Source organism: Strix aluco, chromosome Z (assembly GCF_031877795.1).
Source record: "Strix aluco isolate bStrAlu1 chromosome Z, bStrAlu1.hap1, whole genome shotgun sequence".
Taxonomy (NCBI): Eukaryota; Metazoa; Chordata; class Aves; order Strigiformes; family Strigidae; genus Strix; species Strix aluco.
In genome coordinates this window covers 53,733,661-53,748,050 of record NC_133971.1, presented here as the reverse complement: position 1 = coordinate 53,748,050, position 14,390 = coordinate 53,733,661, and the positions used below count along the sequence as shown (strand labels likewise).

Here is a 14,390-nt window from a genome sequence, read left to right as displayed (position 1 = left end):
CAGATAGGTTTGCTGAAGCCTTGGAATATGTTTGGGAGAAATAAGATTGGAAATTGGTCATTTGAGGCAGAAAGTAATATCTGAGTAACAAGTGTCCTCCTGATTATCACTTAAGTGAGCTTCAGAGTCAGAATATATAAACCAATCAATTTTCAGTTTTAATTTCTGTTTTGATTTAGCTATTTCTTTTGTGTTAGAAAAGATAACCGTGCATATACAGTTAAAATCTGCTTCACAAATTAGTACTTAGCTCTCGATGTGATCAGATGCTTGTCTTTTTCCTGCTGATAATTACATAACCATACTTATTGCTAAATGTATAAGCTGGTAGTTAAAACTTATTACCCATCAAAATAGTATAGAAAGTGATTATTGAAGGTATATTAATTATAAAATAATAATAACATACATAAAACATTTTGTTATTTTTTTAAATAGACTAATGCAAAAAAGGATCTTGAAGCAGAGTAGGAAAAGGACTGGTACTGATCCTCTGACAGAGTATAGTCTAAAAATGTGATATTAACTACCTGTTCTCATATTCTGTGTTTAAAGTATATTGAAACTTTAAATGTGGAGCCATATTTTGGTTTAAATGTAGTGCTATTCTAAAAACTCTGTCCTGTGTTTAATTGGTGGGAGAGGTTGAATTTTTTGTGTAATTAGAGAAATTTTTTTGTGTCATCTGAAGAAAGTCATAGAGAAACCATGTACTTCAAAAGCAGCCAGGAGTTTAACTGTTAATTATGTGTTGGCGCTTAAATGATTTACATGTTCTCAGAATGAGAAGGTGAAGTGTAATATAGAGAAAAAGTATAGTTTGAAGAGAAAACATCAAAGTTAGGGATTGAGGTTGCTTCTCTTGGACAGAATGCAAACCATTTTTCTGTAATAGCAAGAGACATGTTTAATCAAATGAGGAGAGAAAACACAAGGAAAAGGGCAGCTTTCATGTACCTGTAATGTAGTGCTAGGAACGAACTGAATGTAGAGTGAATGAATTGCATCATGAATGCCAACTTCTGCCCTTCTGCCTAATTTTTTTTCACTTGAGGCATTTGAGCTTGGCACAGACATGTTATTGTTTGCAGGATAACTTTTTTATCATTTATAGGATAATAGGTGGAATTAATGTTGATTTCATATGGTATATTATCATGTGGGAATGAGCCAGGTACCCTGAAGTTAAAGGCAGGATATTCCATAGGGAATTGTCTTAAATTATCAACCTAAATTTAATGCTTTACTTTCTCACCTGTGTCTGTGCCCCTCTTTTACACTGGGAGAGAAAAAATGTTTTGACAAAATGTTTTGTTTGCTTAAAGATGGAAAATAAGGAAGTACGCAAAGTTTGAGCTCAGAATATGTGTGAAATTACAATACTAAGCAAGCTATTGGTTTAATAAAATACCATTCCCATTATTATTATTTTCTTTTCATTGACAGCATAAGTACAGGAATAATATTTTTTGGAGTTAGAAACAATACACTGCTGTTTGTTCAGTTTTTCTCTTGAATAAGGGCAGCAGCTGGGAACTGCTTTATATTACTGTTGGGGAAAAAGTTGTTTCAATGGATTGTTAAATAGGGAGAGAGAAAGGAGCTCAGAATAAGTAAAGAGGACAGTCCATGAGGAGCATGCTGAAGTGTATGAGGGCATTTCCTCTCTCAGAAGGAAAAGTGTGATCAAGTGTATAAGGGCACATGCACCCCAACACCCCATTGCCACCCCTGCCCCGCAGATAACCCATGAGTTGGCAATAAATGGAAATCTTGAAGGGAAAAGGGGAAAAAAACCCCAATGGTTAGGAGGGAGAGTAGAAATTCAGCAGTGTGACTTCCTTTTCTTCTGTGTGATTTTGTTAATTGTTTAATGTAAGCTTCCAGTCAAATCAACAACAAAGATCTTAGAAAAATATTTCTTCATTTAAGTTCTTCATTTAAATAAGTGCATACAAATGAGGGAGAGATCTCATCCCCCAGCTGAAACTGTAAAACATTGAGGCCTAGAATGCAAACTTGTTCTTTCAGGTGTGTAATTAGTCATATTAAGTTACTTATTAAGTTCCTTACTGATATTTAAACTCAATAGAGTTTAAAGAAAAGAGATGGGAATTTTAATTTTGTGTGGGTAGCTTTTTTTCCTCTACCTTCCTTAAAGAGTAACCTTTCTTGTATTTAAACAAGTTAGTGCTAACTTTGAAATGCAGTAGAAACATTAACACTAAGTGGTGTAAACTGAATTGAAATCAATATTAAAATGATTATATGTCTTGCATTTGTACTGTTCTTTCTGGGCTTTCAGCTATGCTTTCTTTCATAGCCAGTCAGGGTGAATATTGTATCATACAGAAAATATGTTGGAGTCAGAAGACCTGTTCATAAAGATAATGCAACTTTAATAACACTCAAAACATGAATAATTACCAGTTTTTTCATCAGAGAAACCACCTTGGTTATGATTGCCTCATAGTGTATGACAAAAAGTAAAGGTAATGTAAGGTAGGAGACAATCAGCAGAGGATACTCTATGGAATTTTCACTGTTTCCTTTAATCAAATTTTTAAAAGGGGGCAAGATTGGTGTTAGTGTCATAAGCAATCCCATAGTTACTGATGTCTAAAATGTTCTGTTGTTCTTCCATAAACTCTTTTTCTGTCATAAAGGCATTTAAGATGTTTTATTCTGGGATGTGATCATGATTGTCTGAGCAGTGACTCAGATTTGACCCAGTTTGAACATAAGCAGATGTTATTTTCTGGTGGCTTCCTCTTTAGTAAGCTATAAAATGAGTTGCATGTTAGATGTTTTATTTTTTTGAATGTTCCTTTGTGAAGACCATGAACTAGTTCATTGACCCTGAACTGTCCTTTTATCCTTAGAAACATTTCCTCTCCAGTAGAAATGTGTTTCTGCGGCAAAGGTTTTGCTACTCTGAACTCCCTAACATTTCTTGATAGCATAGCAGAGGTCTGGGGTTTCTGGTGATTCAAACTCAGCATCTTTGAACAATAAATGTTCAAGTAAATAACATTGTCTAACATTCTGAAAGCTTATTTTTCCTTTTAGGAATTTCTAAAAGAGAATGACTGTCATTTAACAGTGGTAGACAGCTAATATGAGGTGTATTTAACTGTTGATGAAATTGATATAAATGACTGCCTTCTTGGCCAAACAGTATCTGTTCACTATGCTGATAAACTCAGTACCTTGGAGTACATTTTTTGCTCCTAAAAACCCTGACTGTATACTTTATGTTCAAGCTGTTGGTAATTCTTGCATAGTCCTTCCTAGCTCTGAATCTGTAATGGAGCAAAACCTGTAATAGAGCATACTCGCTCTTTCTAGTGATGAGTCTGTTGGTTACAGTGCTGGCCTCAAATCTCATGTCTGAAATTATCCTTGATATGGGCCCAGGGCTCTAGATCCCAGTGTTGATGTCTGAGAATATGAGCCTTTGTCAGGCTCTTAAATATATTCTCCAGTTTTCCATCAGGATCCTGGACTAAACAAGACCTTTTGAGGTATAATTTAGAAAAGCAGCCAGGAACCCACAGGCAGAGGCATTTTTTATACCAGAAACTTTACTATGAAAGTGCTGAAGAATTACAGGAATTTGGAAACAAGAAGTTCTGAGTAGATTTGCTTTCTTGGGTCTGCTCATGCACACTCTGAGACTCTGAGATTATTCTTAGTGTTTTTCAGCTAGGTAAGTCATCTTAACCTAAATATCTCCCCAGGAAGACCTATGTGCAGATAGTCTCCGCCATACCTGTAGATGCACCATGTCAAATTTTACGTTTGCATGCACCCATGGAGTGCCCATCCCCATAGGGGAAATACTGTATCATCTTTGATAATACAAAGAAAAACATGGTTTTATCAGGGCAGAGCAGTAGGAGAGGTTAATTCAGAATCGTATGCTTTGTTTATATCTGTTTGATCATGCTTAACTGAGGTGTGGGTCTTCATGCTGTTATCTAAAACGCAGTTCAGCAGGCTTGCCTGGGGCACCTTCGCCTGTTTGTTCAGCTCATGATACAGTGTGCAGTGCGTTACTTTGTTGAGAGCTTTGCCACTCTGGCAGTGAGAATTTCTGTGAGCTCTGGCACTAGCGAATTTGAATGACATACAGCTTAAGTAAGGACTTGTCTGTCTAGCCATAACAAACAAATGTGAAGTGGTCATTGAACAAAATACAGTTTTCCTCAGTGTTTTCTTAAACAATGTAAGCTTGTCAAATTTAATATGTGAAATTGTAGGTTAAAACTCATTAACTTTCATTTATAGTCAGTGAAAGTAATTTCTTACTATCTTTGTGCTTTCAGAAACTATGCTAAAGTTCATCCAATATACCCAGGTGTATATTCTGTGCTACGGTGTAAATGGCTAGGAAAAATGTCTCATAGAGCTATTAATTAATTTGGAATGCAATTGGTACATTCTGTGAAAACAGTTTATCCAATTCAAATGCTTCACATAAATCAATTTCTTAGTTTTTATGTCTAAGAAATTTCTGTCTGAATAAAGAAGTGGTTCATCTTGAACTGTTATTAGTAGCATGTGTGAGAAAGATTTGGTTGAGATGGCTTAGGAAAAATAGCAGGCCAAGTGAAAAATATTACATGGTTTTATGGACACTTCTATAAACATCTGCTTTTTATATATTAATTTTTTAGGCAATAGAGAAGAAGGTGATCAATATGCCTTTTGTGTAAATGAGAGAGCCTTGATTTTGTATATTAATAGAAATACATAATTTAGATACAGAAATAAAAAGTATTATCGTGCTTTTCATGTAAAAGTGAACTGTAAAATGTACTGTTATAGTAACATTATTCTTCAATATTTTTCCCAAGTTCTTTGATGTGATTTCAACCACTGAGAAACCGTTGGCTGACCAAGACTGGTATCATGGCGCAATTCCAAGAATAGAAGCCCAGGAGCTGTTAAAACAGCAAGGAGACTTCTTGGTGCGAGAGAGCCACGGGAAACCTGGTGAATATGTCCTTTCTGTGTTTTCAGATGGACAACGGAGACACTTTATCATACAGTATGCTGATGTACGTCTCTGATATAGTACTGAATATTTGATGTTAGTAAGTTTATAATTTCAGCTAAAAAAATTAGTATCTACATAATTTACTATGGCAAATGGCTTTATATGAAAATATGAAACTGTTGGAAATACTTATCAGTGCTGAAATCAGGGGAAAAGGTCATTTTGGGAAACAAAGAGAAAATACAAAGTATGAAGTTATTCAACATCTTTTATCTTATATTGAAAAGCCAAGATATTTCTGTAAATGTTTTGAAATCCAGAACTTGTTACTACTAATTTATTCATATACACTTATTTATTTTTAATCCCGTTTTCATAGTTGGTGCTAATTAGACTACTTTTTAATCAGACTGTAAAGATTCCACTGAATCTTCCTGAAAAATGGAAACATTCACGGAGAAGAAAATAATCTAAGTTGGTTTCTATACAGTTGGGAATTGAAGTCCCTGCTGCACTAGAGATGCCTATGTTATTTTTAGCCCTATGGGTATTGTTTTATTCAGCATAATACAAATGCTTGTGGGTGTTGCACAGCATAAATGATTCAAAGGACCAGAATTGATCTCCTTGTTGTTCTAAGTTAGGAAAAATTGGTCATTTTAAAGAGTATGTTAGTTTTTATATGCCTTTATCCAATGTATTTATTTGCATTCTTCTCAATGCATCACTTGATTTTTTTAATGTATATATTTTTCTTTTTACCTTTCCAAATTTCAAACTCATTCAAAATACAACAGTTTTACTAGAAATTCTTATTGAAGTATGGCATAGCAGCAAATCATTTTCAGTTTTGATTCAGTAATGCTGCCAAAACGTGTTTCAGTCTCTTGTAATAAAATTTCCCACATACAGAAAAATACACAAATTTAATCGCATAACAATGTTTACGCTGAGGGAATTTCTGTGTCTAAATCCCCTGCTGATGCAGCATGCCTGGGGGAAATCAGTATTGTGTACCTGGTTTCTTTCTTTTTAATGAGACACAGTGGTATTTTTCAAACTTCATAGAAGTTGGAGGGCTTCTGTAGGATCAATGATTATGGACACTTGTCCAGTTAGAGTTTTCATTAATTTTCACCTAGAGTTTTCTTGTAGAAGTGAACTTTTACATAAAGTCAGTGTTTATTTTATTTTGATTTTATGACCTTAAAGTATTTTTGTTGTGTCAGAGTGCTGAATGAGAATATAAGAGCAATAAGATTACCTGTATTTAGAGAGATAGAATCTTACAAGATGCTGGGAGCTCTCTGATCCTGACCCAGCAGAAATAAATGCATATCATGTACTTGGTGTGGCTGAAATAATTTTGTGTAAATCATTGTATGTGACAAGTAGATCTTCAAAAAATATAGTTTGCACTTTCAAGTCAGTTAAAATAGAGGGTTTTTTTTGTAAGTATTACTTTGAGGGCTGACTCTTTTTTGTATTGTTTTTTCCACAAAAAAAAATAATAGCTATCTTTATTTCCATAATATCACTACTTCTTCTTAGGAATTACATTTGAAATGTAAGATGGATATTGTTTAATATTGCATAGCTCGGACAGTCCAAACATCATCAATTCCCTAGAACTGTCTGCTTTTACATTTAGTAATAGGGCATTATGTTCATCTGCTCTTGGGATTCATTTGTGGCAGATTTTCTTGACAATCATGGAAGCTAAAACTTTTTTTCTTGAAGAAGTGCATGACTCCTTATGTACTCCTATGGAGTGAATTTTCAGCATTTATTGTGAAAAAAGCATTGATTGTAAAAAGAGAAAAAGCTTATTAAGCTCTAAAAAGGAGTTAGTAGACTGTGGGACTGTTATGGTCATATTACAAGAGGGATTGCATTAATGAACATTTTGGTAAGGAAGTTTGAGGAGAGTTTAGTGCAGGGGATTTGTTTGTTTACACTGGCAGGAACAATGTGTAATCACGTCTTCGTGACTGGTCAGATCACACTCTTGGATCACTGACAGGTCCCCATATGGAGACCAAGCTTAATGTCCATATACAAATTTTCTTCTGAATCAAATACTGAAAGGCAGAGTGGGACATATACGTGTTTTAACGGTGGTCCTATAACTGCATAATTATTCTCTCTCTAGTTTTACCACTATTTTAAAGGCTAATCTTAATAAAACTGTGTGATAAACAAGTTCATTGTTCAGCTTTTAGCATCAAAATTCACTGCTGTCATTCAAGGCTACTGTTGTTTTTCACTGCTGCTTATTTGAGGCTGTGCTATTTTCATATTGTTGCTAGTGATCATAGAATCATAGAACAGTTTGAATTGGAAGGGACCTTAAAGGTCATCTAGTTCCAACCCCCCTGCCATGGGCAGGGACACCTTCCACTAGACCAGGTTGCTCAGAGCCCCATCCAACCTGGCCTTGAACACTTCCAGGGAGGGGGCAGCCACAAGTCCTCTGGGCAAGCTGTTTCAGTGTCTCACCACCCTCATACTGAAGAATTTCTTCCTTATAGCTAATCTAAATGTACCCTCTTTTAGTTTAAAATCATTACCCCGTCATCCTATCACTACACTCCCTGATAAAGAGTCCCTCCTCATCTTTCCTGTAGCCCCCTTTAAGTACTGGAAGGCTGCTATAAGGTCTCCTTGGAGCCTTCTCTTCTCCGGGCTGAACAACCCCAACTCTCTCAGCCTGTCCCCATAAGGGAGGTGCTCCAGCCCCCTGATCATTTTTGTGCCCTCCTCTGGACCTGCTCGAGCACATCCATGTCCTCCTTATTTTGGGGACCCCAGAGCTGGATACAGTACTCCAGGTGGGTTCTCACAAGAGTGGGTAGAGGAGGGGAATCACCTCCCTTGACCTGCTGGCCATGCTTCTTTCGATGCAGCCCAGGATACAGTTGACTTTCTGGGCTGCAAGCGAACATTGCTGGCTCATAGTCAGTTTTCTATCTACTAATATTCCCAAGTGCTTCTCCACAGGGCTGCTCTCAATCCACTCATTGCCCAGCCTGTATTTGTGCCTGGGATTGCCCCAACCTATGTGCAGGACCTTGCACTTGACGTTGTTGAGCTTCATGAGGTTTACACGGGCCCACCTCTCAAGCCTGTCAGGGTCCCTCTGGATGGCATCCCTTCCCTCCAGCATGTGGACCGCACAACACCGCTTAGTGTCATTGGCAAACTTGCTGAGGGTGCACTCAATCCCACTGTCCATGTTGCCAACAAAGATGTTAAATGGCAGTGGTCCCAACACCGACCCCTGACGGACACCACTGTCACTGCTTTGCACTTGGACACCAAGCTGTTGGCCACAACTCTTTGAGTGCAACCATTGAGCCAATTCCTTATCCATGGAGTGTGCATCCATCAAATCCATGTCTCCCCAATTTAGAGATAAGGATTTCATGCAGGACAGTGCCAAAATGATGATCTTAATAATAGTCAAGATCCAGTGTAAATGCATGAATCAGAGAACACAGTCTACCCTGAAGGTCTTACATAGATAGCAGCAGATGGGCATGTGACTGGGTGTGGGCTGAGGAAATAATAGGCAGTACCAGTTATTGTGCTAGGTAGACTCTTAGGACATCAGGGGTTTTTTGATCCTCATCATAGAAATATGGAGGAGCTTATTTGAAAGGAATGGGAACTAGTGTCAAAGTTGAATCAGTATTTAATAAGTGAATGAAGTTAAACAACAAAATAAACAACAAAAATATTCAGACTATGACAACATTTTTATGGTAAAGAATGAGGAATGTTAAAAATTGGTGACATGATCAAGCTTTCTTTACTAACAATGATAACACGTTCCATGAAGTTAATGCTTTAACCTCTAAGGAAGAGAAATTTACAATGCATTGTGCAAGGAATTTAACCCTGGAAGCTAGAAAGAAAAAAGTCTACATGCCAGTGGTAGAGGTTTTCATTGCCCAGTTGTGTAAATGAACTTGAATCACAGTCTGTGCTTTGATTTTTTTTAAATTGCAGTACTTGTTTATTGTTGCCATTGTCAGGCTGGCTTATGGCAGTTCCTCTCTTGTGGGAAGAGTTCTCTAACCGTGGATGCTGAGTCTTGTATAGGCACAAGACTTTATCCTGTTTCCCAATCAGCTGTAGTATATAATTTAAGACATTCAGAAAGATGAAATAAATGTTTACTATTTTTTTCCCTGTCAAGTGTATGGGCAAAGATAAGCAATGAAAATACAGTTTTTTCCCCTTAACACCTGAAAGAATGATATGTCATAGCAGTCATTGCTAAGAAAATGTTACATGCTTCTGAGAAAATATTAGGAGATTTAGTTGTTTCCATTGTGTTCAATTATCTATATAAAAGGAAATAAATTCATGAAGTGGGGAGAGGGGGAATTTTGTCTTGCCCAGCTTCTCTATGAATCATATGCATGACCTGCATTTGTTTTTAGCTCTGTGCCAGGGGTTTATTAATTTATCAAACATTGTAAATGCAGTAGGATATGAGTAAGATAGTGTTACTTATCTGTTGTTTATTTTATTGTCAGATGTTTATTTTTTAGTTGGTTTTCTGTAATTGTTACGACTTTAAGTAATTAGGAAGTTAGTGTTGTTTTTTCTGGTTTAGAATATTTTTATTTCACTCTGTCAGAGTTTTCAGTTTAACTGTCCTATCTCTTTAAATTAAGAGTTTGAATAAATGGCTATTTTAATATGTTGCCTTAAATGAGTGATTTTGCATTTATTAAATTTTGGATTTATGAATTTATCCTCTTCCTATCATTCCATTTAATTCAATATAAATGTTATTAAAGAGATCAGGAAAAATCTAATGCTATAAAAGTGAACATTGTTTTGTTACTACTGAGGGAAGCGATGCATTTTTATAGTTTCTTTTTCGAAATACTGCTTGTAGAGGAACAATTATTTCCTTTTACCTCCATACAGAATCAGTATCGTTTTGAAGGAACTGGGTTTCCAACTATTCCTCAGCTCATAGAACATCATTACACAACAAAGCAAGTTATTACAAAGAAATCAGGTGTTGTTCTCCTGAATCCTGTTGTTAAGGTAATGCATACATTCCAAGAACTCTGAGAAGAATTGGGGGGGGGGGTATTGTTATTTATAATATGTTCACATGCAGCTTCTCCGAAGATTTTTTCATTCTTGCTCATTTTGTCACTCTTTTTTCTGAGCTTTTTCAACCTTCTCTGCTCTGTGCTACACATTCCTTTAAAGTAACACTCCCATACTGATTCTTATAATAAATATTTACTATCTTGAGAGAATGGCATTCAGCATCTCACAGAATATCCTCCTACTTTTCTTTTTGGTTTCCCATTTGGATTTCACTACTAAGTAATTGAACGTAGTAGTTCACTGCCCATAAATTTGTGAAGAAGAAATTTTTTTGATAAAATGGTGTTCTCAAGTGGTAAAGTTCTCATGAAATCTGGAAGAATTATGACAACTCCGTTTTGTCTCTATTTTATATCTCAGCAATAAGTTATACAGACACGGTAAAAGTTACTGTCATTCCAGCATCATTGAAAACTTGAAATAAAAATTCCCCTTTTAATCAATTTGCAGAAAGTCTTTTCAGGCGGGAAAAGAAAAGGGATGGAAAAGTTAAAGTATATCACTGCTTAGAAAGCTTAAGAATATCCTTGGCTGCTTCTAGTAGTTTTGCAGTTTGTATCTACTTAGTTGATAATTCATTCATAAACCAAATCTTTTCCATTTAAATCTTTCATTTTAACTATAAGTCATTTGTTCTTGATTTTTTAAAAAAAGACTAGTTTCAAGCTTGTAAAGCACCTTCTGTGTTCTACAAAACTTCAGGAAGCATAACAGTGTTTATTTCATAGCTAGTTTCCTACTCTAAGGTCTTAGTTCTTTTCTGCTAATAATTATAAGAAATTAAAGCATATTCCCTTTCTCAAAATTAATGTGATTTGTTTGCATTTATCTGTGCTTACCTATTTTATTTAGTTTTAAAATTAAAAGAATGAGGCTTTGTAAGTACGCATTTTAGGTTAATGTCTTTCTGATTACCAAATTGACACTTTAGTGAATATAAAATACTGCTTAAATTCATTGTTGAACATACGAGAAAGTGTAGAACATTATTTTTGATGTGTGAATAAATGTATTTTGATGTAAATTGTTTAAGCTAAAAATACAGAACTGTCAAACTCAAAATGGAATCTTTTTATATCTGTTTACAAATTTTTGTCTTTTACAATATCCTGTTTTAAATGTTTAATGCTCTTTGTTTCCTGGATTTTTTCTGCTCTTGCATAATGTACATACTGTGAGAGCAGCCCTGTTTTAGTAAATGTAAAACCATAGTGCGGTATGTTACTACAAACTAAATGATAAAAGGACTTATTCTTAGTTATTCTCTTAAGGTTAAACAGGAAAACGTCATCTGGAAAACATTCTCTTCATTTTCTGCTGTTTACTTGGAAGACAGGGAGCTCCATATTCCTGACATTTCTGTTTCATTTTGCGCTTTTTTTTTAGAAAGTTTTTTAATTTATTCATAGTTTTGTGTAACTGTGTATAGTCAAAGAATTTTTCTAGTACCTATACTATGGAAGAAACACAGTCCCAAATGACCTTCCTGATCACTTCTCCATTACTGTACTTCATCTCATGGTCTTTGAGGTGTAAATGCACATAGGGATACTCTAAATCCCTTGATGATAGCCATGCAAGGTATGTATGACTGTGTGGTGAGTCTTTCCAGAACTTGAATCCATACCACGACTGCTACATTCAGATGTATCATAACCTCCTTACAAAGTGCTGGAGGACAATTTTTAAGACAGACTTAGCTTTTCTACTGTCACTGGCTGCAAAGTCAGTTTTTTGGTTTCCTTATTTTCAGGGGGAAAATGAAGTGGGCCTACTCCTCTCTGGACTTGTTGACTTGAGTTAGTCTTAGTATTAATTAAAATTAGTGGAAATACTAGTATTTCCTCTAGGATCATGCTAGTTTTATGACCAGTTGGTAGCTGATTTGAGTACTTTGACTACTTAGGTATCCCAAAGTGCTGCAAGTAATCAGCATCGATCCATAAAATCCAATCACCCAGGCTCCATTTATTTCATCATATGATGAATTTGTGCTGGTTTGCATCAGTCTTAAGAGTATTTTCTTTAGGGTTGATGAACTTTTCAACTTTCATTCTGGTAGGTTACATAAAGTAATGGAAAGGACGTCCATGGTAATACTGACTGTTAGTGCTAAGAAGAGTATTGGGTTACAGGAAACATTATTGCATAGGTTTTTAAAAATATATATATTACATATTACATATATTGTATGTAGGCTTTCAAGAATTTATGAAAAATGATCTGAGTGTCTGATATCTACTTACGCTTTGTATGAACTAAACACAACATATAGTGTAGTTAGTGCTTCATGACCAGCAATTTGAACCAAATAAGACAGTATTGAAAAGGGTGTTAGCTAGATGATGTAAATTGCTGCTTTAGAGCAGCTGTTTCAAAAAATATTGAAATTTTTTTGTTTTGTAATACCTTTCAGTTTGAGCCATGATTTTTTGATGATTGTAGTTCTCCCACCTGATCAAAACTAGTCATTGGATAAAAGTATTTCAGAACTAAGAAAAAGAGTGTTGTGAGCTTTCCTTTTATATTTGCATGTAGCTGTGGCTTTCATATAGGGAAGTGGAGACGTAGTAAGTTATTGTCAGAAATAGCATATGCACTCTGACACCTAGTGTTGGGTGTATTTTATGCATCATGTGCTATTATCAGAATATCTTTGATCAGTTCCTTAACATGCGTTTCACATCTGCAAAGTCTGTTTTTTTCTTTATTCATATTATAGCTGCAAAGCAGTCTCTTGACGTTTCATGCAATCTTTAATCTTTTTATGCAAATTCCTGTCCCTGTAATAAGGTTTTTAGAAAGGGAAAGTCAGATATGGCAGAGAACAGAAAAAAAATTATGCTATGTAATTTGGTTTTGCTTTCCTTCCTTCCCGCAGTCATTCATCCTCCTTTACCATATTAGTAAAATTAGTGTTCACTTTCTGTGATGTTGCCCTTGAAAGGAACGGTCTTAATTGTGTCACAAAAGGCCTGACCCATGTCCCATTTCATGTAGACCAAATCTGCCTGCTTGGCATTTTAATGATACTCTAATAATAGAATTTAAATCAGAAAACTAAAGCCATTAAAAAGATATCTGCAAGTGATTTCTTTAATGGAAAAGTCTCATATTTATTTATAATCTTTTTTTTTAAAAGTTACGTTATGTTCTTCAATTTATTATTGATGGAATGACTGGTAGATAAAGTCCCTGAGTAAGCTCAATGCATACCCAAGGATTTTATTAGTAGAAATGCAATTTTAGTTGTATTAAATATATTTTAACTTTCTAACATCTTTAACCTCATGTAAAAAAATGTACATTTTTTACATTTAAGAAATCTGTATTAAGTTGTGGCTGTGCTTCATTTTGTTTACTAGAAAAGAGAATCATCAAGGAAATAAGGAATATAATTTTTATTTGGATACATCTGCATTAATGTTTTTGCTTGGATCAGAAATATAACTTTGAAGCAAATCTGCCCAGTGCCACTTAGGATGCTATGTTTCCATCATTGAGCAGTCTCCAAGGATTCAGACTTTACTACTCTCATCTGAAACAAAATAGGAAGATGCACAACTGCTGATGGGAGGGTGTCCAGTCTTCAGAACCAGGAAAGATCTAGTCTGAAATAATGCTTTTTCCCCAAAAATGTATGTTTCACGTCCTCAGCACTAACTGTTTCATTCTGGAGACCTGCTACTATTTCACTAGTGCTAATGTAGTACTAGTCTTTGGATCCTCTGTAGTAAATTCAAATTCTGAGCTTGTGGAAAAAAAATTAACTGCTTTGTCAAATGAGTTAGGCTACATATTGATTGCCATTAACTTTCGTTTTAAAATTCTGGATCTGTTTTGATGTGACAGAGATGCCTGTGATATTGCCTCAAACATTTTCTGTACACAGGAAAATGGTGAACTGTAAATAATGTTGAGTGAAATGACTGAAAAGTGTTAAAAGGAAAAAAGAACGTGTATTTCATAGTAGTGGTTCTAGTGTTGATGAGTAAGTCTGCAAATGACATGAGAATCTGTGTGGATCTCATGCTGTCTTGCAAGATGTGAGTATGTTAATGAGTTAAACATGAAAAGAAATCATGAAGAAATACAAATTTAAGTGAGAACATAAAGGTAATTCTTTTCATGAAAATGCACTGATAATCTAACATTACCCTAATTTTTCAGAATTTGAGCTGTAGTTTGTATTTAGAAGTCTTTGAGCTCAGCTTTCAAAGACAGAAAGCATAAACAATGTCTGCTCCAT

At 35.2% G+C, this 14,390-nt stretch overlaps 1 protein-coding gene across 8 annotated transcripts in view; it reads left to right on the top strand.

The window, feature by feature from the left end:
- FER (FER tyrosine kinase) overlaps positions 1–14,390 on the top strand; it is a 209,616-nt gene that overhangs the window by 97,411 nt on the left and 97,815 nt on the right. For 7 of the 8 annotated variants that reach the window (XR_012621782.1, XR_012621783.1, XM_074813537.1 and 4 more), the window contains 2 exons: positions 4,860–5,063; positions 9,947–10,069. Coding sequence is in view for 5 of the 8 variants with exons in the window: in XM_074813537.1 (XP_074669638.1) it covers positions 4,860–5,063; positions 9,947–10,069 (327 nt within the window). In the remaining 3 variants the exon portion in view is untranslated. The remainder of the gene's footprint in view (positions 1–4,859; positions 5,064–9,946; positions 10,070–14,390) is intronic. The other variant, XR_012621784.1, reaches the window with a different exon arrangement.